We start from the raw sequence: 24,824 nt of genomic DNA, 5'->3' as shown, positions 1-24,824 counted from the left end.
GGGGGCCGCACCACGCAGCATACAGGGTCTTAGTTCCCCGAGCAGGGATTGAACCGGCGCCCCCTGCCGGAAGGTCTGGGTTCTGGAAGCGCAGAGTCTTAACCACTCGACCGCCAGGGAAGGGCCCCGACTCTGACATGATGAAAAGGTGAGGCCACAACCATGTGTGACCTCAGGAAAGCAGGCGTTTTCTGATCTGTGTGGCAGCAGGACTGAGCGCGCTCATGACTGCAGAATGAGCGAAGGAAACAGGAGGGAGGGAAGCCTCTGTGTGTGTGTGTGTGTGTGTGTGTGTGTGTGTGTGTGTGTGTTGGGGGAAGAGGCCACCAGCTCTGCCTGTAACTTGGTAACAGCAGGTGGGGTTGTCCACAAGGACACAACCCCGTGGGGACCATGAAGAGACACACCCAGAGCTGGTCTTAGCGACTGGGGGTGACAAGGGAATGGGGCAAAGGGATTGCGTTCCAGGGGCGTTTATGAGAACAGGCCCACATGGCAGAATTGTGGAAGGTCACGGCAGGAAGCCATCTCCGGTGACGTGGGCCTGTTATTTTCAGATGGAGCATCTGAGGCAGAGGTTAGGTCAGGACCTGGGCTGGCAGTGACCACGCTGCCCTGAGCCAGCTCCCTCCAACTCACATGAACGCCCTGGGGTTCTCGGGCTGCTTTGTGTTTTAACATCAATCACTCTCTCCTCTTCCCAGACACCAGGACAAGAGCATCCCTGAGCTGACCACCCCAGGGGAATTGCCGTCCGTATTTGGGTAGAGAGCCTTCTAATCTTCTCCTTTGTAAGAGTCTTTTCGATCTGAAGTCCTGTTGTATATTTACTTCTGTGTCCCGATGTATTCTCTTTAAGGGACTGTGTAAGCCCTTTCCCCATCATACATCCTTCAACATCAATTTCAGTATATACCCAGATTCCTTCAGATGCCTGGCCTGCAGCAGACTTAGCCGTTCCTCAGCTCTTAAACATTCACATCGATTCCAGCCCGGCATTGGGCTAGTCAGTTTCCTATGCCTCATCCCATGAGTGTTACAGATGAGGACTCTGAGATTCAGAGAGGTTAAGTAACTTGCCCCAGGTCACACAGCCAGGAAGCAACAGGAGGAAGCATTCATGCCCAGGCTGCCTGTCCCTAAAGCCCAGCGTTTATTTCCTACATTATACTGTAGTGATGCTGCAGCCAACACCATGCAAGAAAGCTTCTGTGGACGTTCACGGTCAGTTGCTCGGGATAGAGTCCCAGAGAGACACGACTGGGTCAAAGGGTAGGAGCGGTTTTCACATTCCTTTGAGTCGATGCCAAAGGGTATTCCAGAAAGTGGTGCAGATTGTCTTCCCACCATGGCCCGCCCCCTCCTGACCGTTTCTCAGAAGTGACCACAGTGACCGCCAAAGATGGGGGGCGGGCTGCTCTGGGCCACCCACAGCTGCTTGTGCCCTTCACTGGGTCTCGGCTACTTGGATAGACAGATGGAATGTGAGGAGAATATATTGTCTTGATTAGGACGTTCAAAATTATTAACAAATTTGGACTCTTGATTTTTAGCAGGCAGAGGTCTGGGTTTACTGTCTGGCCCCAACCTTAGTGGACCCAGCCAGCTACAATCCGGTCAGTAGCAGAGATGACCGGGGCCGGGCAGGGAGGACGTAGCATTGGCCGGGCCCGGCTCTCGGGGCAGGAAAGCGGCTTTAATTCAGTCTTCTGGTGCCTCCGTGATGTAGATGCAGGTTATAGTGGGGCGCTAGATCCCTCTTCACATTCTTCTCCTTCGAAGAACAGTCAATACGGTCATATCTTTAGGAAGATTAGAAAATGAGCCCCGGAGCTCGCACGCCACTAGAGAGAAGCCTGCGCGCCTCAACGAAGATCCTGTGTGCCGCAACTGAGACCCGACACAGCCAAAAGTAAACAAGATAAATAAATAATAAACCTTTAAAAAAAGAAAAGAAAAATAATGAGCCTAGTACCAGAGCCAAGGGTGTCCGTGAACCAGCCCGTCACTCAAGGGCTGAATTGTTACAGGCAGCGGTTACTGAAAAAGGCACTAATTCCCCTACAGAGGCCTCAGGGAGCCTGTGCCTCCCGAGTCGGGGTACATCTGCTTGGCCTACGCTGTGGTGCAAGATTTTCTTTTTTTACATAAATGTATTTATTTTGGCCGCGTTGGGTCTTTGTTGCTGCGCGCGGGCTTTCTTCAGTTGCGTTGAGCGGGGGCTACTCTTCGTTGCGGTGCGCAGGCTTCTCATTGTGGTGGCTTCTCTTGTTGTGGAGCCCGGGCTCTAGGCGCACGGGCTTCAGTAGTTGTGGCGCACGGGATCTAGAGCGCAGGCTCAGTATTTGTGGCGCATGGGCTTCAGTAGTTGTAGCACGCGGGCTTCAGAAGTTGTGGCTTGCGGGCTCTAGAGCGCAGGCTCGGTAGTTGTGGTGCACGGGCTTAGTTGTCCACAGCATGTGGGATCTTCCCGGATCAGGGCTCGAACCCGTGTCCCCTGCATTGGCAGGCGGACTCTTAACCAGTGCGCCACCAGGGAAGCCCTGTGGTGCGAGATTGAACAAAGACTTTTCACTCTCGGGCTGGGTGAGAGAAGGATTTGGAGCTGGGCACCGGCCTCGGGCCTCCTGGGGTGAGTGACGTCAGTAAAACGATGGCCTGGATGGTGGCCCCGCACGACTTGGGGCTTATGTCACGCTAGCATAGGATGCGCCTCTGTGCTGCCCTTCTCACCTCTGAGTAGGCCCAGATGAGGACTTGGGGGCCCAGAGAGGTCAGGGCCTTGCCCAGGGGCACACAGCGCAGTGCACGAGTGGAGCCTGCATCCCCCGGGCAGCCCTGGAGTCTGGGTTTTCAGCTGCTCAGCCTTATGTCCAAAGAGCCAACAGCTCCTTGACGATGTGGAAGGAAGGATTTCCAGCCACTCTGGTGGCTGTAACCGGGTAACAGCGCGTGCAGCCCTGTGGCCCAGGTGAGGGGACAGGGGCGCCCGGGAGAGGCCCGCCACCTCGCCCTGTGTGGGGTGGGAGCTGAGCTGAGTGGGCCCCACCTGGCGGAGCCACCCGGAGCCCCCAGGTCCTGGGTCGTGTGCACTGCCCGGTGCATGAGCTGAAAGGGCGCTGCTGACCAGACCAAGCAGACCCGACCCCCGGGGACCCCAAGACCCTTGGAGATTCAGACTCCCACGCTTGCTCTTCCCAAACTGACCAGCCTGAGAAGCCACCTGCAGCGGAGGAAGGCTGCTCGGCTGCCCTCGCCTTCCAATCCCCCAGGGCGCCAAACAAGGTGGAGTTTAAAAGTCGGGGCTCCCTTGATCAGACACCAGGAACTCCCCTCGACCACCGCCATCCGTGTCGTCAAGGGCTGCACTGTGGAAAGCTTGTCCTCTATCCACGTAATAATAATTTACCAAAATGTACAACATATGTGTTGTTTCGATAGCTTTATACTAGTAGCAGCCATAACAACACTACCCAGAATAAGCTATTAAATATTTAGAGCCTGGTGGCCGTAAGAAATTCCTAATAAATCAATTTCCACGTAGACGGAGGGATTTTTGTTGCAGAGAGGCGCCTTCCATCTCTGAAACACGTCACGTGTGCACGCAGTTCTGTGGGGGAAAGAGACGGCAATAGGCTTTCCTAGCAAACGAGGAACAAGGTGAAATGCCTGCTTTTACTCAGAGCCTGTCTCTGGGTTTTGTAAACAGAGGTCGGTGGTCCTGCTTCGACATCTACGGTCTACGAGTTAATTTAAAGATGCCAGTCCTTACAGTTCACCAGAAACTACAGCCTCTGCAGTCGGTTAAAGTTTTGATGAAAATTTTTAGGCGTTGATTCAAAGATGGGCTACATGGTATTTCAAGGCTCTGGCTAGGGGGCTGCAACCCACAAAGACCCCGCCCTGACGGGCTGGCAGGCTGGGCCTCCCCAGGGAGGGCGCGAAGGCTGCTCCCTCTGGAACCAGGCCCGGTTCCCATGTGCCCTGGGGCCTGTCCTGAGGGCAGGCACTCCATCCTCCGCCTGGCAACGTCCCCCTGGTCCTCCCTGGGGCAGGAGGTATATTAGGGGTCAGTGCGAGTGTGCCCGGCCTCTCTCCCTTTTGCAGGGGGTCTGGCCTCGTCCATGTTGGGGGAGACGGGTGGAGGGGGGTCAGGAAGCCTCACTGTGGTCAGGGGATCCTCCCCCCCAGAATAGGGCCTAGCACGCGGTAGGTGCTCAGGTGTGAACCGCCTCCCCATCTGTTATTTTCCTGCTGGGAACAGCCCACCTGGAGGAGCGGGGGTTGGGGGGGGCTCATGGGGCATCAGCACTGCGTCCCTGGTGGGTTCAGGAGGCGAGGAGGCGCTGGGCTGGCCCCTCAGCACAGCCTGCTTCTCATCCCGGGTCCGTGCCCCTTTCTAGAAGCTTCCACAAGAAAAGCCACTCGTCTCCAGGCTGAGGGGCCGGAGCTGGAGTCTGTGCTTAGGGCCTGGCCCCCCGAGGGTTCAGCGAGCCACCCTGAGTTCGCACCGAAGCCTGTGTGTAGTGAGGGATACGCATGGAGCCCGTCGGGACTGGGGAGCTGGTGGTCACCTGCTACCTCGGCCCCTCCCGTGTGTCCCCAGAATGCGGCTGTGACCTGGCCCAAGGCGGCTTCTTCGTGCGGCAGGGCGAGTACATCTGCACCCAGGACTACCAGAGACTGTACGGGACCCGCTGCTTCAGCTGCGATCAGTTCATCGAGGGCGAGGTGGTATCGGCGCTGGGCAAGACCTACCACCCAAACTGCTTCGTGTGTGCAGTCTGCCGGTGAGTGTGGGACCTGCAACGGCTCCTCCCCAGCCCTCCCTCTTCCCTCCTCCCTCCCCCCTCCTCCCTACCCCTCCCTCCCTCCTCCCTCCCTCCTCCCTCCCTCCTCTCTCCCTCCTCCTCCCTCCCCTCCCTCCTCCTCCCTCCCCTCCCTCCTCCCGTCCCTCCTCCCTCCCTCCTCCCTCCCTCCTCCCTCCCTCCCTCCTCCCTCCTCCTCCCTCCTCCCTCCCTCCTCCCTCCCTCCTCCTCCCCCTCCCTCCTCCCTCCTCCTCCCCCTCCCTCCTCCCTCCTCCTCCCCCTCCCTCCTCCCTCCTCCTCCCTCCTCCCTCCTCCCTCCTCCTCCCTCCTCCCTCCTCCTCCTCCTCCCTCCTCCCTCCTCCCTCCTCCCTCCTCCCTCCCTCCCTCCTCCCTCCCTCCCTCCTTCCCTCCCTCCCATTGTCTCATATGGCCGGGAGGGAGGCGGGACCCAGCCAAGGGATGGCAGGTGGACCCCGGCCCTGCTCTGAGGCACACCTTCATCCAGCTGCACACCTTGCAGGCCCCCACCCCTTGCCCGCAGCACAGGATCAAGCCCTCTTTCCGGGATGCAGAGGCCCGTGGGTTCTGAGACCGCCAGCACGAGGCCTCTGATGGCTTCTGGGGAGGTGCTCGCCCGCCGCCTGTGCCCTCTCGGCCCCGCCCACCAGCCCCTCTCCTGTCCGCAGCCTCCACCTCGCCTCCTCTCACGTCGGTGCCTGCAGTGTCCACGCTTTGGCGTCTCCGTGCCCACCCACTGCCGCTCCCCTCTCCTCCGCCGTCCTGGCGCATCCCACCTGCACACCCCGCCTCTCTGTACCCAAGTCCCTGATCTGTAGGTGGCACAGGCGCCCAACCCACCAGGCACACGAGCCCCAAGCGTGGGCATCTTCCCAGGTCCCCCCCATGAACTTCCGAAATCGGCCCAGCCACTGCCTTACTCAGACCCAGAACTCACCTCCCTGGAGTCCTGCCAAGGCCTCCACACTGGGGTCCCTGTTTTCCCTCTGCCTGTCACTCCTCCGACCCACCCCCATGGCCTCCACGAGAAAGTCTGAGCCTCCCAGCCTGGCTGAGGGGAGCTTCACAGTCTGTTCCAGTCCCTTCATTCCTTTATTCATTCATTCATTCGTCCAGGCTTTTCTAGGTGCCTACGTGGGCCAGGCCCCAGGCTGGCTCTGGTGACTTGGAGCTGCGTTAGCCCAGACCCTAGGGGCGCAGCATCTGGGGACACAGCAGGGCAGCAAGAGCCGCCTCCCCACAGCCTCCCTCCGGGAAAGCAGTCCCCTCCCTGTCCCTCCTCGCGGCTCCCCTGCATCCTGGGCCCTACAACCCTTCTGTGGCACCGTGTCCCAGAGCTGCTTGACGGCAGCACCACGTGGGCAGGGACTGGATTTGACTCCTCCGGCGCCTGCTGCCTGCCACGGAGCAGGTGTCCATTGAATGGCTGCTAGAGACAGAATGAGGTCCTCAGCCCCGGCAGCAAGGCTACACCCGCTCCCCTCTCTGCCCTGCACCTCTGGGGCTTGGGGGCAGCAGCAGGCAGCCTTCCCATGTGGGCATCCTGCCTCCCCCCTCCCTCCCTCCCTCCCACCCACCACAGCCCCAGACACATTGCTCCCAGGGGGAATGTTCTGTCTAGAAAACAAAGAATGAAACCCCCAGAGTTTATTCTCTGTTCTGTCTGTCTCACCACACCCAGTTGAAAGGGGCCTTGTTGAGTGTTGTTCCCGCTGTTTTCTGTAGTTGTGGCACGTGCTCTAGGCGGAAAGGGAAGCTTTTGTTGGGGGTGGGGGTGGGAGGAGGTGCTGGGCCAGGAAGGAGCCATGACAAGGGACATTTCTAACGGAAGAGTCACCGTGTGTCATTGCAGCGTGCGTGGGTCAAGGTTCCCCCAAGGATAATCTGCATGTTTGATTTCTGTGCACGTAGCTTAGAGACAAGGGGTGACATAATCACAGGGGGTTTGAAAGATCACCTCTGTAATCCGATATTTTAAAAATAATATCTGACAGCCCTGTCGTGCTGGAGTCACTGGGCCTGGACTTATCCACCCACTATAAAAAACTAGAAGACTGGAAAAAACATACAAAACAACTGTTTTGGGATTCTGGGGCACAGGCAGCTCAGGACTAACAGAGGGAAGACGAAAGAAGGGACCCCTGTGACCACCCAGCTTTCTGCCTGGAGGCTGTTTCTTGAACCAGAGGACAAGAAGGGAACCAGGTAGGGCATGGCATCCCCCCCAAGTTAAGAGACAGTGATGTGAGAGGCAGAACAGCATAGCAGAAGGGAGAGAGCTATGCAGAACGAGACCTCAGGAGAGTTGCACAGAGGTGCCTTTGACTCTTGGACTAAACACGAAGCCATGTAGACGGAGAGGAAATTTCACAAGGTTGGGCAAAAAATGACCAGGTTGCTGTAAGCTAAACATTCCCAGGGCTGGGAGACATTCGAGTTCTGGCCAGGTGGAGATTCCTTGTGGAACACCCAGGCATGCAGTGGGGACACCAAAAGCATCATGCCTTATTAGCGGAACTGAAATCGCCCTAGAGTGAGGGCGTAAACCTGCTCGAAGTTCAAGAACAAGCCTCAAAGAGATCACGCTGGTCTGCAAGTGAGCTAACTGCCTGCCAAAGTAAAGTGTAACACTCTTCGTAGAAAGAGAAGAAAACCCAGCCCTCAACAACATAAAATCGACAATGTCCAACACCCATCAAATGTGACCGGTCATAAGAAGAAGCTGGAAAACGTGACGCAGGGCCAGAAGAAAAATCAGTCAGTAGCAACAGACCCAGAAATGAGATCAATGGTGAAACTAGCAGACGATGACTTTAAAACAGCCGATGTAAATATATTTAAGTATTCAGAGGAAAGCATGAACATAAGTAGGAGTATTATAGAAGACATGGAAAGAAACCAAATGGAAATTATAGAAATGAAAATGGAAATTTCTGAAATAAAAAATTCCCTGAGGGCTTCCCTGGTGGCCCAGTGGTTGAGAGTCCGCCTGCCGATGCAGGGGACACGGGTTCGTGCCCCGGTCCGGGAAGATCCCACATGCCGCGGAACGGCTGGGCCCGTGAGCCATGGCCGCTGAGCCTGCACGTCCGGAGCCTGTGCTCCGCAACGGGAGAGGCCACAACAGTGAGAGGCCCGTGTACCACAAAAAAAAAAAAAAGACGTCAAGCAAATGAAAAAGCAAGCCATCAGCTTAATAGAAGGTACATATCTGGTGAAACACAGTTATCTACAGTATATAAAGAACTTCTACAACTCAATAATAAGACCAAAAAAACTATTAAAAATGAGCAAAGGAGTTTAGCAGATACGCCACAAAAATGTATGTAAATGACCAATAAACAAATTAAATGATTACATTAACATCACTAGTCATCAGGGGAATTCCAATTAAAACTCGTTGAAATACCATCCAATGTCCTCTAGAATGACTAACAGTAAGGAGATGGATAGTGTCAAGTGTTGGTGAGGATACAGAGTGAAAGGAGCTGTCACAGGTCTCTGGTGGGAAGGCAAAGTGGTGCAACCTCTACAGAAAGCAGTTTGGCAGTGTCTTGTGAAGTTAGGCACACAGTTAGCACGTGGCCCAGCAATTCCGCTCCTAGGTATTTACCCAGGAGAAACAAAAGCACACGTCCACACAGACTTGTCAGCAAACGTTCTTAGCAGCTTTATTTGTAACAGTCCCAAACTGGAAAGAAGCCAAATGTCCTTGGACATGAACAGTTCATCCGTGCAAAGGAGCAGCATTTGACAATCAAACAGAACACACCAGTGGCGTGTGCAGCCGTGTGAGTGAATCTCAAAAACACGCAGCAGAACAAGACATCAAAGACTGCGTACCGTGTGATTCCATTTATATGCAGTCCCAGAAGATCAAGTCAGATCCATGGCACAGAACGCCGATCATAGCCGCCTGGGGCCGGGGTGGGGGGATGAGTGTGGACGGTCACAGCAGGCTTTTTACAGTGGACAGAAATGTCCCATACCGTGACTGTGGTCCTGGTTACATGAGTGTGTACATTTGTCAACATATACTTCAATGAAGTTGAATTAATAAAATAATACCTACCATTCATTCAGCCCCTCCTGGGTCCCAGGCATAATACTAGAGCTTTCCACGCTATAGGTCAGATGCATGGATGGATGAATAACAGCCTGAGACACAGATGTCCTTAGTCCCGTTTTACAAGTGAGAAGCAGGAACTCGGAGAGGTTAAGCAGCTTGCTCTGGGTCACACAGCCGGAGATTCTCTCCGAGCGCATCCAGGGATGGCAAGGGACTCCCGCTGTGGCCCAAGACCCCCCATCACCAAGGCAGCTGCAAGACAGCAGGCGGGAGAGAGGTAGACCCCAGCACTAACCACGCGGGATGCAGCGCACGGCGTCAGATAGCTGCCCGGGCAGCTGAAGGACAGAGAGCGGCAGGACCATCTCGCAAGTCTTGGGACGGGGTTCAGCTCAGCTTCTATAGGTTCTTGCTCCCTAAGAGCTGAGACTGGCTGGCTGGGGCCCTGCTGAATCTGCCTAGGGCCCTGAACGCCAGCCGCACAAAGTGGGGGGCTTTGGCGGGGCTTTTTCACGGGAAGGCTTGGCAGCCTCATGGGTCAGAAAGCTCTTCTGGTCGCAGAGTCGGGGCCAGACTGGAGCCGACGTGACCCAGGCAGGCTCCGAGAGGAGGCCCTGCAGGGGAAGGTGGCTGAGCTAGGCCTCCAGGGGGACCTTCGGTTATTGACGTGTTCATGTACTTGCTCATTCTTTCACTGACGGTGACCTGTCGAGCACCTGGCTGTGCCTGGCCTTGTCCAGTCCCGAAGGAGGCAGGGGGGACACAACGAAGGCTTAAGCCAGAGGACGGGGCGTGCCCTGGTCCAGATAATTCAGAGACTGCCGCCCGCAGGGCTCAGGTTCTCTTGCCAGGCTGAACTGGGGGAGGAGGTGGCCCAGTGGCAGGAGGTGGCCTGACCCTAGCTCACCAGAGGCAGGCACCCGATCCACCTCTGTCACCAGAGGGGAAGTTCCGGGGCTGAAGCAGCTGGGCCAGCTCTGCTACCCCCACCGGCCTCGCTTGGGCAGCCCAGGGCCGTAACTTCCCCTTGCCCCAGGGCTGGGACTAGGGACTCTGCTTTGGATGCAGAGTTTAAGGGGAGGCCAAAAAAGTGATCAAGGTAAATGATATTTTAATGTGATACTTCAGAAATTGGAATGAATGCAAAAAAGAAATCCATGATGAAAAAAATGCCAGACTTTAAAGACGGAATCCAGCATACAGTCTTGCATGCTTCTAGCGGCACTGCTTTCTGAGAGACCCAGGAGGCAAATCACGGCGCTTTGGAGTCAGACAGGTCTTGGTTTGAGTCTGGTTCTGACGGGCAGCAGCTGTGTGGCCTTGGAAAAGTCAACTGTCCTCTCTGAACTCAATTTTCTCACCCATCGAGAAAAACAAAGCAAAGACCAACCTGGGCAAGCATCTTAATGGTGATAAATGAGGCAGGCATTAAGGAATCTGTCATAGAACCTGGCCTGGCACCTAGTAGATGCTCAGTAAACGGTGCTGTTGCCATGAGTATTGAACAGACAAAGCATGCTGGGCGGTCAGAGGAGGCAGGGTTGGATGGAGGAGGCCAACGGCTGAGACTGCCCAGTTGATCGCCACGTGCAAGCACAGGCCGGCCCCCACTGCTCTGGCCCACTGCACCGCGATTCTACCTGCTGGTGCCGATGAGGACACTAAGGCTAAGCTGGCCCAGCGGCAGCACCTGCACGCAGACACCCAGCGTCCTGGGCCTGTGGTCCCCGGGGAGGTGACGGCGTGGTGTCTAGGATGGGGCTCCCCCGACCCAGGAGAAGAGCCAGGAGGTGGTCCTGGCTGGTAATGCGCTGTCTTATTTCAGGTTGCCCTTCCCGCCCGGGGACCGAGTGACCTTCAACGGCAAGGAATGCATGTGCCAGAAGTGCTCCCTGCCCACGTCAGCGGGCAGCAGCGTGCCCCTGTCCCAGGGCCTCTGGAGTAAGTGGACGTGGAGCGGCGTGGCGGAGGGGGCTTGGCGGTGCTGGGTGGCGGGCCTGACACCACTGGGACCAGAAGTAGTGGAAGCAAATAACTGTGGATGAACACAACGAAGGGAGCCAGGGCCAGGCGTCTCTGGGGTACTCCTGCCTCTAAGCCTTTGCTCAGCCTGTGCCCTCCCCCCTTTGTGCCACTCCATCTTTCAGCCCGGCTCTAGCCCACCTCCTCCAGGAAGCCTTCTGGCCTCCTTCTGGCCTTCTCCCTCCAGCACCCACACTCAGCTCCCCACAGTTATTTCCAGAGCATCCGGGAGCCCTTCAGGAGAGCCACTAGGAGAACAGTGACCTCTGGGCTCCTGTGGTCTGGGGCTCTTGGATTACCTGTTCCGTCCCCTGGGAGCTGGGCCAGGGTGCGTATGCAGTGGGTGCTCAATACATGCTTCTTGAATGAAGAAGGGGGTTGTTAGTGAAAACGAACCAGTAGCAGGGGCATGTCAGGAGCTTGTGGATGTGGGGCAGAGAGCGAGGTGGGAGCAGAAAGGCGCTGGCCTTTCCCTGTGGGTGGCTCTTCCAGGACCAGAGATGGGACACAGGGACGGGGAGGGAGCCCAGCGCCCCAGGACTGCTCCCACCAGGCTCCCACTGCAGAAACGGGGTGTTCAGAGCCCATCCTGTGTGCAAGGTGGCTGTGGTGTCCCAGTGCCAGAGCCACGTGTCCTGGGACAGAGGAGGGGTTTGTATTGACTTCCAGAGCCAGCCCCCCTGGCTCTCCTCACTCTCCTGTCCTCTCCCGCTTCCTTGTCCACGACACTGAAAGTCTGTACAGAGGAGACTGCACATCCTCCCAGGAGCCGAGTGTTGGCTTCAGGGACTGGTAACAATTTTATCTGGGAAATGAGGCGAAGCCTTCATCCCTTGGGGAGGCAAGCTCACGGCAGTCACAGTTGGTGAGGCTGTTGCTTTGAGGTCTGCTAGGAGAGTTCTCCATTCAAAACTTTCTCTCCAGCTGAGGTCTGGATTGATTAAGTTTTTGAGAATTTGCTTCAACAAACAGCCCTATTATCATTAAGCCTGAAATAGTAATCAAAAACTACAGCAAAATTTGAAAAGGCGGGGGTTAGTTTGAAGAGTTTGTCCAGAGCTTCCTGGCAGCCAAAGTAAAAAGGGAAATATGCCCAATCACAGATTCATTGTCTGAGACTTTTTTGAGATTTTTTTAAATGTCATGGGCAGAAAGGCTGCCCTCTCCAAATGGAAATTTATTTAAAAATATAAAATTTGTGTTTTCAAAGAACAGACGCTGCCCTCACCCCCAGATGGGTCTGTAACCCACCCCTTCTATAACCTATCCCTTCTCACGGTCCGTGGTGATAATCCCCAGCTTAGAACCGTTTTTGTGCCTGGAAGGCATTAAACATTCATCACCAGTTCTTGGCTTCTGTGTGGATGTCTGCATTGTCTTCCCAGCTCCCACCTCCTTTTGTCCCCAGAGCAACCTGGCCAGGCAGGAGTCCCTCCCTCCTTCTGCAGGAGCATAAGTGCCCTGAGCCTGGTGGAGAGCAGCAGAAGTGCTGGGTGCCCAGTGTCCAGCTAGGGAGGGGTGGGGCTGAGGTTTGAGCCAAGGCCTTTAAAGTCCAAAGCAGGGGAGCCCGCCCTGCTGTGACCAGAGGCTTTCTGAAGAGGTGGCCTTTGTTCTGAAACCTAAAACACAGGTTTTCGTTAAGTAGGCATTGAGGGAAGGGCACTGCATGAGCTGGGCCCAACTGCCACCCCCATGTGAGTGGACAAGGTGGGGTGCTGTGTGGGAGCAGGGAATGGAAGTGAAGAAACCAGGCGGCAAAGCCATGCCAGGGAGCTCCAGCTGCATCCTGGAGGCAACGAGGAGCCATAGATGGCTGTTGAGGGAGGTAGTGCCAGGGTGGGTTGGGAGCATGCTAGGAATGTGAGCCTGCACAGCGTGGTCTGCCCTGCAGGTGGTGGCAGCTGGGGGAGGGACGTGGCCCTTCTTGCATAGGGTGGAAAGCTGCATATGGCCACCTTTGGGGCCGCCTTCCCTGGGGGAAGCGGAGAGTGGCCAGCTGCTCCCGTGGAAGTCAGGCTTGGTCCCAGGGACCTGAGCTTCCCTCTTCCGCTCATTGGCCTGAGCCTGTTGCTTAGTAACAGGATCAGCGCTTCTTGCTGGATGCCCACGCCTTCCCTGGGGAGGGGTGCACCGCTCCTTCTGGGTGGCCAGCTCCTCCACCGCACCTGAGCTTTCCATGCTGCTTCTGCCCTGGACTGCCTCCCCGACTGCCCTGAGGGGAGGGTCTCCTCCCGGAGAGCCCTCTGGGCGCCCATCCAGGCTCCCCTTTTCCAGGCTCCTCCCGTACTCTCCAGCTCTGAACCGGTTGCTGGTTGGAGCCGGTCACAGGGCAGCCCTCAGAGAGGCCCAGCGCCACTCCAATCAGGGCGCAGCTCTGAGCCCGGCTGTGAGGAATAGACCCCGCCACTCACCACCTGGGTGCCCTGGGCACGCTGTGTCCCCTCTCCGGGCCTTGGGAGTGGATGTGGGGTCAGCAGTGGGTGTGGGCAGTGGCCCGGAGGGGCAGCCTGGTGTGGCAGCAGCCAGGAGCTGGGAATGTGGGACCTTGGACCGGGGCAGCCCTGTCCAAGCTGAGGAGCCCCCGTGACCCGTTCTTAGGCTCGACTCCACCTGCTGGGGCCCAGCCCAGCCAGGACGGGGTCACACCCGGAACCTGGGGTCACACTCGGAGCCAGGATCAGGAGGCCCACCGAAGTCAGGAGGGAAGGGGCAGGGCCCTGGCATCCAAGGCCTCTGCCGGCTGTGTGCCCGTGAGGGGCCGTCCTGTGGGCGGGGCGGGGCCTCAGGCCTTCGGACGTGCATCCACCTGGGCTGTGGCCCTCAGAACCTCTCTGTCTTCCGCCCACGTGGGGTTGCACTGTCCACGTGATCAGGGGTGGGTGACGGGATCAGAGCCCCGGTCCCCCCTCTGGAAATGGGGTGAGCCTTTCTTGTGGCGAGGCTGAGGTTAAATGAGGGGGTGACGTGGAAAGATGAGGAGGGGCTGGGCCCCAAGGGGGGAGCAGGCATGCGGGCTGCCTTGTGGGGTGCAGTGGCTGCCTTGTGGGGTGCATCTGCCTTGTAGGGTGCTGTAGCCCCCAGGAACCAATGTCCCTCCTGGCCGCCACTCCCCGCCCCCCAGCCACTGCGTTGCAGTCAGGGGGTCGAGTCGCCAGTTCAGTGCAGAGCCCAGTGGGTGGGATGCACTTGAACCTTTTTTATCTCTCCCAGCAGATGCTCGCAGGCCCTCCTGCTTGGCCCCGGCTCCTTAGAGAAATCGCAAGCCAAGCCCGTAACGTCTCAGGCATTTTAAAGTTAGAACTCTGTCGGTTTCTTGCCATCAAAGGTCAATCTCAGATTCGACCCAGACCCCCCTCCACTCCCAGTTAGATCTGAGGAGGACAGTGGGTGAGGGAGTCTGACCCTGCACCCCACTCCCAGCCCGAGGCCACAGCTGGGGCTCAGAGAGGCCCCTGACACGTCCTGGGTCCCATGCGAGTTAGTGGCAGAGCCGGGCCTTTGAACCCATGACCGCGTCTGCTAGAGGAGGGGGCACTTGAGGGGAAACAAGGAAACTTTTTGGAAGGTTCTAGAAGGGTCATGCTGGGGAAGGGGCCCAGGTCCATCCTGTGGCTGTGATGGCAGAGCCAGGCCCAGGGTGCGAGGATGAGTGGATGGCAGGCTTTGGCCCTTCCAGGCCAAAGTGTGCCCCCCTTCTGCCCCCGGGCAGTGGGGACACACTCCCTCAAGGACGTCTGTGCGTTGACAGCTGTTGTCGAGTGGATTCATCACAGAAGATTCACCTGTCACTTGCAAAGCCCTGCGAAGCTATGCTGAGCTCCAGATGTGTTTAGAAAATGATGATTGCCGTTTCCATGACAACAGTCCTCGCACCTGGCCCTGGCCTCCACGTTCACGGCTCGCTATTAGTGAGGCTCTACCCCGAGTCTACGGGGACAAGGAGGCGGTGTGGAGGTGCGGAGCACGTCCCCCCCGGCGGCAGGTGGCACGTTTGCCCGGAGCCTCGGACCCTGCCCTGGGGGCGGGCACACTGCTGATCCAGGAAGAGGCAGAGTGGGGGGCTTCCCGCAGGGAATCGGCCCCTCACGAGGTGTCCCCCTCGAGACGACAGCGGTAATAGTTCGAGCGTTCAGCTCACGTGCGCTTATTCATTCCTCAAACGCATCCTTCACACCACACGCCTGTCTCTGTTAGCTCATGACAGCTGCGTGAGGCTAGTCCTGTTACTACCCCCATAAAGTGCGTCCCTGTCTTAGTGGGCACAGAGACGTGAAGTGACTCGGTCACTGTCACACAGCTGGCGGGGACAGCCTGGCTTCCAGCCACTGCCGTGCCCCGCCTCCCCCCAGGCCCAGCGTGGTCCGGGCTGCTCCTTGGCTTTGCCCGTCTGCGAAGACCTGGACCGAGGCTCTGAGCAGGCTTTCTCGACTTCAGCGCTGTTGACATTTGGGGCCTGACGATTCTTTGTGGTGGGGGCCGACCTGCGCCCTGGAGGGTTTTGAGCAGCATTCCTGGCCTCCGGGCCCCTGGGGCACAACCCCCACCTTCCACGCCCAGTTGGAAGGACCAGAATTGTGTCCAGACACAGCCCAAAGCCCCCGGCAGCAAAATGGCCCTGGTCAAGAGGCGCTGGCACAGAGCGTACCGTGTGTGCCCGCGGTCACCCGCTAGGTGCACGGATCCAGCACTGGAAGGCGGTGTCGGCCCTGCTCTGCTGGGGACAGACTGAGGGGCCGGGAGGGGAGGGGTCTTGATGCCTCCTGAACGTGAGGAGGGAGCTTCCTCTTGGCTCCGATGCATTCAGGCGTTCGTTCACTGAGCTCTTCTCTGCCGCCAGCCTGGCTGGGCTCCATGATCCTGAGATGGCTGGGAGGTCCCCTCTTCCCTCCCAGCCCTGGACCTTGGGGTTTGAGCCTGTTCTTCGGGTCTTTTCCAAAGTTGCCAGTGGATTTGATGGTGTGGTAAATTAAGAAATCTAGAGTTTGACCAACAGTTCTGTAGATATTAAATATTTTTTATTCTTAAAGATGACGTGATGCTGGGCTCTGCCCAGAAGGAGAGCAAATCCCTGTCAGAGCAGAGTCTGGCGAGCCCGCCGTGCATTGGCCGTGTCCCGGCAGCATCAGCATCTAGACGTGCGGGCTCTGCTGTCTTCATATGAGATCCGCCACTGAATGTGACTGCCCCGCCCCACCCCCCGGCTGGAAACAGGGCTCCACACGGAGAGGAAAGAGCCTTGTCCAGTGTGACCCCGAGGAGTAGGGCCAGGATTGGAGCCAGGCTGCTGGACCTTGGGCCCCATTCTTTCATCTAGGGTGGGGGGGTCCCTGCCTGGCTGAGCCCAGGAAATGCTGAGTCCCTCAGGGCACCCCCTGCTCGCCTCTGCTCATCAGGGCCCTTTGGGGTCCCCAAGGCCCCACCCTTGTCATGTCCCCGACACACACAGATATACATGGAAATACTAGACACACACACACAGAGACACACACATGCAGCCACACACAGACAGACACACGCAGAGACGGATAGACCTACATACAGACATACACACATTTATGCACAGACACAGACACACTTACACACACACACAGACTCACGCAGGGACACACACTCACACAGACACATACGCTCATGCATACACACAACACACACAGGCACTAACACACACATACATAGATACACCCCTGCACACACACCCCTGCACACAGTCACACACAGATATACCTGTCTGCACAGACATGTCACACAAAGATACAAGTGCACGTAATCAGACACAACACGTGCACATAAGACACACGTGTACGTACTCGATACAGATATGTGCACACACACGCACGCCCCAGGCAGGTCATGCTGCCTGTCTCTGCCCCTGACGTTGCCCGGCCTGCTCCACCCCCGGTCCTTCAGCACACGTGGCACTGACTGTGGGAGCCCCCGGTGTGGCTGCCCATGGCTGGAGGGGTCGGGAGGCAGCAGGGCTGTGTCCTGAGCACCCGAGACCCTGGGGGGGGCTTGATCAGGGATGGGCATGGCTGGAGGAGCAGCGGGGAGACCAGTCAGGGGCCCAGACCAGGCTGGGGGCCATGGGAGGGAGAGCCCCCATCACCGGGGGTGAAGGTGCTTCCTGGGGCCTGGCTCCGACCTGGGCTGAGGCCAGGAGCGCAAGCGCGGGTGGTCACTGTCCTATGTCCGGGATGTGGCACGGCTGGCCACAGAAGGAGCTCAGAAGCCGGGGCCGGAGGGCTTCCTGGGAGGGGCACCCCGGCAGGCGAGCGCTCAGAGGATAGGCATCGGGGCTCCAACCTCTCTAAAGCAGCACCTTTCCTGGTGGGGGGGCACAATTAGGTTCAAAGTCCACCTGCCAACAGAGCAGGACAGGCGAGGCCACCCAGAGCTCCTGCCATCGTGGCACCCTGCTGCCCGGGCCATGCTTGGGGCAGTACCCACTGCAGGGTGCCCCTGTGCAAGTCCCCATCTGCTTCCGCAGGCCTGGACGCCCGTCCCTGGAAGGTGGGGCCTCTGTCTAGTTCATGCTGGTACCCCAGGCGCACGGCCCAGGCTGCACGCGGTCGGCGCTCGATGCGCGCTCACGCTGGCCGTCATGTAACGGCCGCGGCGGACGGTTCCATCTGTCCCGTCCCCAGGCCCGCTCTCACTGCCCCTGGGGCGTCTGAAGTCCCAGCGGTGCAGGGCCGCCACCCTGCGCCTCTCGCCCACACCCACGAGGATGACGGCTGTGCTCCGTTCTTTCTTCCAGGTTGCAAGGGCTGCGGAGTGGAGATCAAAAACGGCCAGTCCCTGGTGGCCCTGGAGAAACACTGGCATCTGGGCTGTTTCAAGTGCAAGACGTGCGGGAAACAACTGAACGCGGAGTATATCAGCAAGTGAGTGGGCGGGGCTCGCTGGCCTGTCACCTGGGGGCGGGGCAGGGCTCGTCCTGTGCCCACCCTCCTGCCAGCTCCTCCCGTCTGTGCCAGGGGAAGAGCCCCGGCCAGGCCCCTCTCCCTACCAGCCTTGCGTCCTCAGCGTGGTTTGCAGAGACTCCCATGCTCTTGCTGTTCACTGGGACAGAGACTTTAGCGCTCCCACCTTTGACCCTGTAAAACACCTCCCCACACCGCCCCTGGTGTCACCCTCGCCCGTGGAATTCGCCCCCCTTGCTGGTGCCTGCACCCCTGCAGGATGCAAAGTGGACGTCGGCCGAGGCCGGCAGCAGAGCAAGGGAGAGAGGGCTGACCGGGCTCGGGTGTCACGGGTGTGACGGCGCAGCCCTGTCTTCTGCCGCGGGGCCATCGGCAGCTCCCGCTGGCCGACACAGGGTCCCTGATGTGTGCTCAGGATGCAGCGGTGGCTGGTTTGGGGTGCGGGGGGAGCACCGTTATCCAGAGGCAGTGGGGAGGGAGCTTCTGGGGATCGGGCCCTGAGCAGAGGCAGCTGGTCTGCCAGGTGCATTCTAATCCCTGGAGATCAGGAAACTGAGTCAGGTGAGCCCCCAGACAGCACCGGGGAGGGAAGGGTTACAGGCTGAGCTCAAAGGAGCAGCTTCTCTGAGTGCAGAGCGGCTCCCTCCTGCCAGTTAGGGGCTTTTCTGGCAACTTCTATCAAAGACTGTGCTAGTTCTTGAGGCTCTGAGGGAACAGAACCATCACAGGAATTGACTGGGGTCAAAAACCGCTGCAATAAAACTTCCGAGAATAAGACACGCACACATACATGCATGCACACGCATGTGCACGCGAGAGCGGGTGTTCACTGGGGGAATCCGAATCGGGTCGCTGCGTGTGCCAGTGTCAATTTCCTGTGGACCTTGTACTCTAATTCTGTAAGATGTGAGCCTTGGGGAAACCTGGCGAAGGCCGTCCTGGTTTCTCTGTCCCGTTTCTTACAACTGTGTTTGGATCCACAATTATCTCAAAATCAAACATTGCCAGTGAGAGTCCCCACATCAAGATGAGCCTCTGTCCAGGCTGGGTCAGGCTGGGGGGGTTTCTGGCCACTTGGGCCAGGACCTGTTGCCTCTGTCATAGTAAAGGGAAGGGGTGAGTGACACGCCAAGGCAGCCTTGGGGACAGAGCACTTAAAATAAAACAAAATGATGCCCAGCCCCCAGAGCGCTGCAGCCCCTCTCACCCACACAGCGTGTGCGTTACTTAGCAGCCTCTGGGACAGCCCGGAATTCGTGATGAGGGCGTGGTGGTGTTGCCATGGAGACGTCATCTTTGAACCTCCTGGATCTGCTGCATGTACAGCCTTTTTTGGGGAGAGGTCGGGGCCCTGAGGTCAGGGCATTTGAAGGTGGACCCTAAGTGCCCAATATACGTGTCCCCTCTCCTGTGGAAGGAAGGGCTGCTTCGTTTCTGAGGCTGCAGAGAAACACCGGGACCTCACCCCTCCTGCCGTCATCTGTGTGACCCAGACGAGGTCCTGAGCTTTGAGGAAGAGAGGGCGCCACTAGCTGCAGTCTCCCAACAAGCTCGAGAAATCTCACCTTCCGTTAGCAGCTGAGCAAACATCGAAACCAAACTGGGGCTCACACGGCAACTGCAGCAGTGCGGGGTTGGGGGTGGGGGGGGGATGACGCACCAGAGTAACGCCCCCGACCCTGCACCCCCCGGGCCAGTCGCCTCCACGTCCAAGTCCCATTGGGCTGGACCCGGGGCCAGGGGGACAGCCCCGGTTGGCGATGGCCACCGGGTGCCAGGTGCCGGCCATACCTTGTCTCCCTTAGACCTTGCACTTACCGATCCCACTTTACAGCCAGGAAGCTGAGGCCCAGACGGGTTCAGTGACAGCCGGGACTCTGGGCGTTTGAGTGCAAGCCTGTTCACTCGCCGCTGCCCAGCAGGAAGCATTGGCACCACCTCCGACACCGTCACTGCCACTCGTCCCGTGGCGTTGACCCCATAGTGATAATTAATGAGCTCCGACCGCAGGCCAGACACTGTCCAGGCCTTGTGTCTGCGTTGTCTTCTGTCCACCACCTGCAAACCAGCTTCTCCCTACAGTTCAGTGAAGGGGGCTCGGCATTCAAGCAGCCCGCCCACGGCTGCCCAGATATTCACGAGCAGTGCCCACGAGGTGTCCCGCTCGTCCCAATTTCCCAAAGTCACAAGCCACGCGCGCGGCGCGTAGGAAGCCCGCCATTGCTGTGCGCGGGGGGCGTGGACGCGTCGCTCCTTCCTGCGCAGCCTGATGCCCCTCGCCCCTCGGATTTCGAGAGCAGGAAGCTCCCGGCCACACCCGGGAGGGTGAGGGTCGGTCCCAAGGCACGCCTGCCACTTGGCATCTTGTCACCCTCAGACCTGGTCTCCACCGTGGGCGGCTTTGTCACACCCCCTTGTCGGCTCACGTTTTTCTCCAGCGCCCCAGACCCCTTTCAGAACGAGCAGGAAGCCACCCAATGCGTAAATAGACTCTTTCCCACCCTGGTTGTTAAACATCTGACAGAATGAACTGGAAGGAAGAGCCACGTCTGCGGACACGTCTTTTATTTCCCAGACGCAGCTTTGATTCCTTGCGCTCAGCCTTTGGAGCCCTCCGCCAGCCCTCGCTCGCCCCCTGGGCAGGCGGCCCCACCTCTTAAACCTCAGTTTGTCCACCTGTGAAATGGAACGATCTTCGTGGTATTTCTCTTGGGGCTGCCCTGATGACCGAGGGGCCGTGCTGGTGCCCGTAAGTGCCCCATACACGCTGTACCCAGAGTAGGAGGAAGTGGGCGTTTGCCCCTTGGACATGGCCGCTCTCGTTGGCGAGGACTCTGAGGGCTTGGGGGTCCCGGGGGTGCCCCCGCCGTCCTGACTGCCGGCTCTGTTGCAGGGATGGGCTGCCCTACTGTGAGGCGGACTATCACAGCAAGTTCGGGATCCGCTGCGATGGCTGTGAGAAGTACATCACGGGGCACGTGCTGGAGGTAAGGAGGCCCGCCTGGAGGCTGCAGGCATGACCCTCGCCCGCTCTAAGGTCTTCCCTGGGCACGGGGGTCTGCCCGCCCCCTAGGAGTTAACAGAGAGGATAAGAAGGTGCCTCTCGTGGCGTCTGGGGTGTATGTTTGTGCAGGAACCCGCAGCCCTGAGCCTCTGCCTCCCAGCTCTGCCAGAGGGCACCTTCCAGGGTCTGCCCAGTGAGTGCCACCTCCTCCAGGAATATTCCCCTGCAACACTCTCTCACCTGTGCCCTTTACACGTTGACAGAGAGGTGGGAAGAACTTGCGATCCTGGTTCAGCCCTTTGGCATCTAGATGGGAAATCTGAGGCTTGGCGGGTTGCACAGGGAGCCTGGGAGGCAGGGCTGGGTCCACAGAGGCGGACCGGTCACCCAGCGATCTCAGGTTGGGGCATTTCTGGGGTGCTGACAGGTGCGTTTCTTGGTCTGGGTGGTAGTTACACGGGTGTGTCCCTTTGTGAAAATAACATGTGTTAAGCACTTTACTACATTTGTTCAGTAAGATCAATACCATGGGGTGCACAGGACCAAACCCACCCCCCTGATGCTCTGGCCCAGCCTGCCCCTCCACCCCACTCTGCAGCCCCTCCTGGGCTCTGCGCTGGGGCGGGTGGATGGGCCATCCCTCGGCGAGCATATGGTCTGTTGGGGAGGGCAGAGGTAACCAGAGGACCTGGGGGGTGGGGAGGGGGCAGAGCAGTGGGAGAGGAGGGGCCCTGACCCAGCCAAGGGGCCTGGGAGCCTTTTCCAAGGAGGTCACAGAAGCAGCCTCTGGGGGTGGGAAGACAGGTTGGGGTCTGAGGCTGCGGGGCCCAGGCCACCCTCCCAGACAAGGGCTTCTGAACCCTGGAAAGCCTGGGTCGGATTTGCATACCAGAGAGCTCCCTCAGGCTGCCGCTGAGGCTGGACTTGAGGCCGGAGGCCGGGAGGCCAGCCAGCCAGGAAGGGCTGGGCATTCCCACAGCCCCGAGGACTCCTGCGCTGTCCGCCCCACAGCTAGAGCCCAGCAGTAGCGGGCGCAGAATGCCTTGGTGAATTGCACGTTGAGCACTGAGCTGCTTTTCTTGAAATTACACTTGACATCAGAGCTGCAGGGAGAGAGTTGCCCCAGGGCCTCAGCTCCAGGTAGCGGGGAGGGGAAGGGGGTGGCCACACCCACCCAGGGGCAGTGAGGCCCTCCCCACCATCTCCCCATTTCCCAGATGCCACAGCGGGAATGGTCCCAGGCTCTGTGCAGAGCTGTGCCCTTCTACGCCCAGAGGCCCCTGCGGGGGGGCTGTGATTACACCCTCATTGACTGTAGAGAGTTTGCAAAGCACAAATAAAGGGGGAAGTCACTGACATGCGATCATATTTAGCTGAACTTTTTGGCTGGATTCCTTCCAGTTTTTTCTCTCTCCACATGTCAGAGTTGGCATCAAACCATTTATACATTATATCCTGATTTTTTTCAACTCCCATGTCCTATTTAATAGGTTCCTATGTTTTTGTTTTGTGTTTTATGGGTCTTTTTGTAAACAGCCTTATTGGAATATAGTTCACACACCACGCAACTCACCCGCATAAAGTGTGTGATTCGGTGGTTTTTAGTATCTTCACAGAGCTGTGCACCCATCCCCACAGTCCATTTTAGGACGTTCTCATCACCTCACGAAGAAGCCTGTACCCCTTAGCTGTTCCTCCCCTACACCCTGAGCCCGTGGCAGCCACCAATCTACTTGGGTCTCTGTAGAGTTCCCTGTTCTGGACGCATCATGTAAATGGAATCGTCCACTATGTGGGGTCCTCTGTGATTGAATCTGTCTCACATAACATTTCCAGGTGCATCGCACATACGAGTGTTTCAGTGTTGCATCGTATTTCCTCGTAGGATTAGACCAGAATGCTTTAGGCTGATCATGCATCGTTGGACAGAGCACCGTTTTCCACTTTATTACTATGATAAATAACACTGAGATGAACATCTTTTTTATTGCATTTCTAGTTTTCCTTAAGATTCATTCACAGAAGTATAGAAACTGAGCCAACAACCATGAACTTTGTAAGGGTTCTTGACACATAAATTGCTTTCCAGAAAGTTTATTCTGATTTACGTGCTTATCAACAGAGCGTGATCTTTCCCATCTCCCACCCTGGGTGTAATCTTTATGAAATCCTGTGTCGAGCTGATAGGGGAGAACGGGGGGCCTCGCTGCTGTTTGCTTCCCTCCCACCCCTAGTGGTGCCGGGTCTTCTTTGTCATTTTTAGCCAATCAGAGTTCTTGCATTTCAGTTATCTTCCGTCAGCATCGCCTGTTTCTACACTGGGGGCTCCATGTCTTTCCGACGGAGTTGGGCGGGTGGTCACGTGATGAGACTGTTGACATCTCATCTGATGAATATCTTGTATGTTTTTCTGGGGTGGTGATCACGCCTCATGTTTGTACCCCCATCCTCCGAACGTGCACGAAGGATGCGTCCTCCCGCCGTACCCCACGGTGACGTCTCACCTGGCCCTCCCGTCTCTCCAGGGCTCTCTCCTCACCCAGACCCTGCTGCAGACCCTGCTCTGGGGGAGTCTGGGCAGCCGCCACCTCCGGCAGCAGCACCGAGGCTTCTGGAGGATCCCCCGGCCAGGGCCCCACCTGCCGCAGTGCCTGGCAGTTCAAGCCTGTTTCTCTCTGTTCCCCCAAAAGACTGTTCCAGACCTTCCTCGCTCTCCTGGGCTGCTGCCCTCCCACCCCAGCCGGCCAGCCACAATGACCTTGTCTAAGACTTAACAGAGAGAGGGTCAGACGCCACTCAGGGCTGTCTGCGAAGCTTCTAGCCCACCCGCTCCTGCCCTTCCTGACGGAGGCTCTGTCTCTCCTCCCAGCCACAGCCCCCAACCCTGTGCTCCGGTCCGAACCCTGCCCGCCTCCTCTGGAGCCTTACCCTGCCATCTCCTTTCCTCCCTGGGGGCCACAAGGCATCCTCCTGGTGGCTTGTTGAAACAGCTCAAGTCGCCCCCGTTTAAAGAGACTAGAAACCTGCAACCCTCACCTGTCCAGGTCCGCCAGCCGCTGCACCGTCTCTTCAAGCCGCTCCCCAGAGCGCTGGCCCCCTCCCGCCCTGCTTGGTGCCCTCACTCTGTGGGCTCGTGTCTGTGTGTCTGGGAGAGCGTGTGCCGAGCCCAGGAGGCCCAGCCGGGCTCCCGGTGCCTGTTCTTGGCCCGACCGCCTGGCCTCCCCCTGCGTAGGTGTTGCTGTGTGCTGTTTCCCGCCACGCTGCGATACCTGATGGCCTTAGCGGGCAGCATCTTAGGCTCTGTGGGCTGAGCAGTTGTCGCTACAGGTGTGTGACTGTAGCCTGGCCCGCTTCCGGCACCCTTTGGGGTGGGCGGGACACGCCAGCCCCGGCCCTGGCGGCCCGGTCACCAGACCCTCCTCGGGGATCCGAGGGGTCTGCGGAGTGCCCCCCAGCTCAGCGCCGGCCACGAGGTAGCTGATGGGGGCTGGAGGATAAAGGGCCTCCCAGGGAAGATGAATGCTTTTGTTTTCGCCCCTGCGGGCGGCGAGCTCCGCGGTGTGTGGCAGTTGAGTCAGCGGGACCTGCACAGCTCTGAGATTCCTCCCCAGCGAGGCGGCAGCTGCAGGCAGGCGGGCGGGGACAAGCCGGCTCCACGGAAGGGAGCAGCCGCCGTGCTGGGACCCCGCTGGGCGTGCAGCGGGCTCTTGAGGGCCGGCAGGTGGCAGGGGACAGGACCTGAAAAAGAAAGAGGAGGATCCAGACCGCTGGCTGGAGGGTGAGGGCATCTCTGTGCCCCCGCTCTCTGCCCCCGTCCTCACGGTCACACTGCCTGTTCCTGCCAGCCTGTCCCGGGAGCGGGGCTAGACAGGGGCCGAGGGGCTGACTGCTCCGACTGGGCTGTGGTGCCAGGACCCCGTGCAGGTAGGAAGCTCTCTGGGCCGATGGGGAGGCCACACTGGCTGCAGGTGGGTGGGATT

General features: G+C 58.3%; 1 protein-coding gene across 9 annotated transcripts in view; it reads left to right on the top strand.

The window, feature by feature from the left end:
- Positions 1 to 24,824, top strand: part of ABLIM2 (actin binding LIM protein family member 2) — a 150,852-nt gene that overhangs the window by 44,043 nt on the left and 81,985 nt on the right. For all 9 annotated transcript variants that reach the window (XR_009519632.1, XR_009519631.1, XR_009519629.1 and 6 more), the window contains exons 3-6: positions 4,607 to 4,790; positions 10,721 to 10,836; positions 17,675 to 17,801; positions 20,734 to 20,827. Coding sequence is in view for 2 of the 9 variants with exons in the window: in XM_060013032.1 (XP_059869015.1) it covers positions 4,607 to 4,790; positions 10,721 to 10,836; positions 17,675 to 17,801; positions 20,734 to 20,827 (521 nt within the window). In the remaining 7 variants the exon portion in view is untranslated. The remainder of the gene's footprint in view (positions 1 to 4,606; positions 4,791 to 10,720; positions 10,837 to 17,674; positions 17,802 to 20,733; positions 20,828 to 24,824) is intronic.

This window comes from Delphinus delphis, chromosome 5, assembly GCF_949987515.2.
Source record: "Delphinus delphis chromosome 5, mDelDel1.2, whole genome shotgun sequence".
In the NCBI taxonomy this organism is placed as follows: Eukaryota; Metazoa; Chordata; class Mammalia; order Artiodactyla; family Delphinidae; genus Delphinus; species Delphinus delphis.
This window is presented reverse-complemented; position numbering and strand designations above follow the sequence as displayed.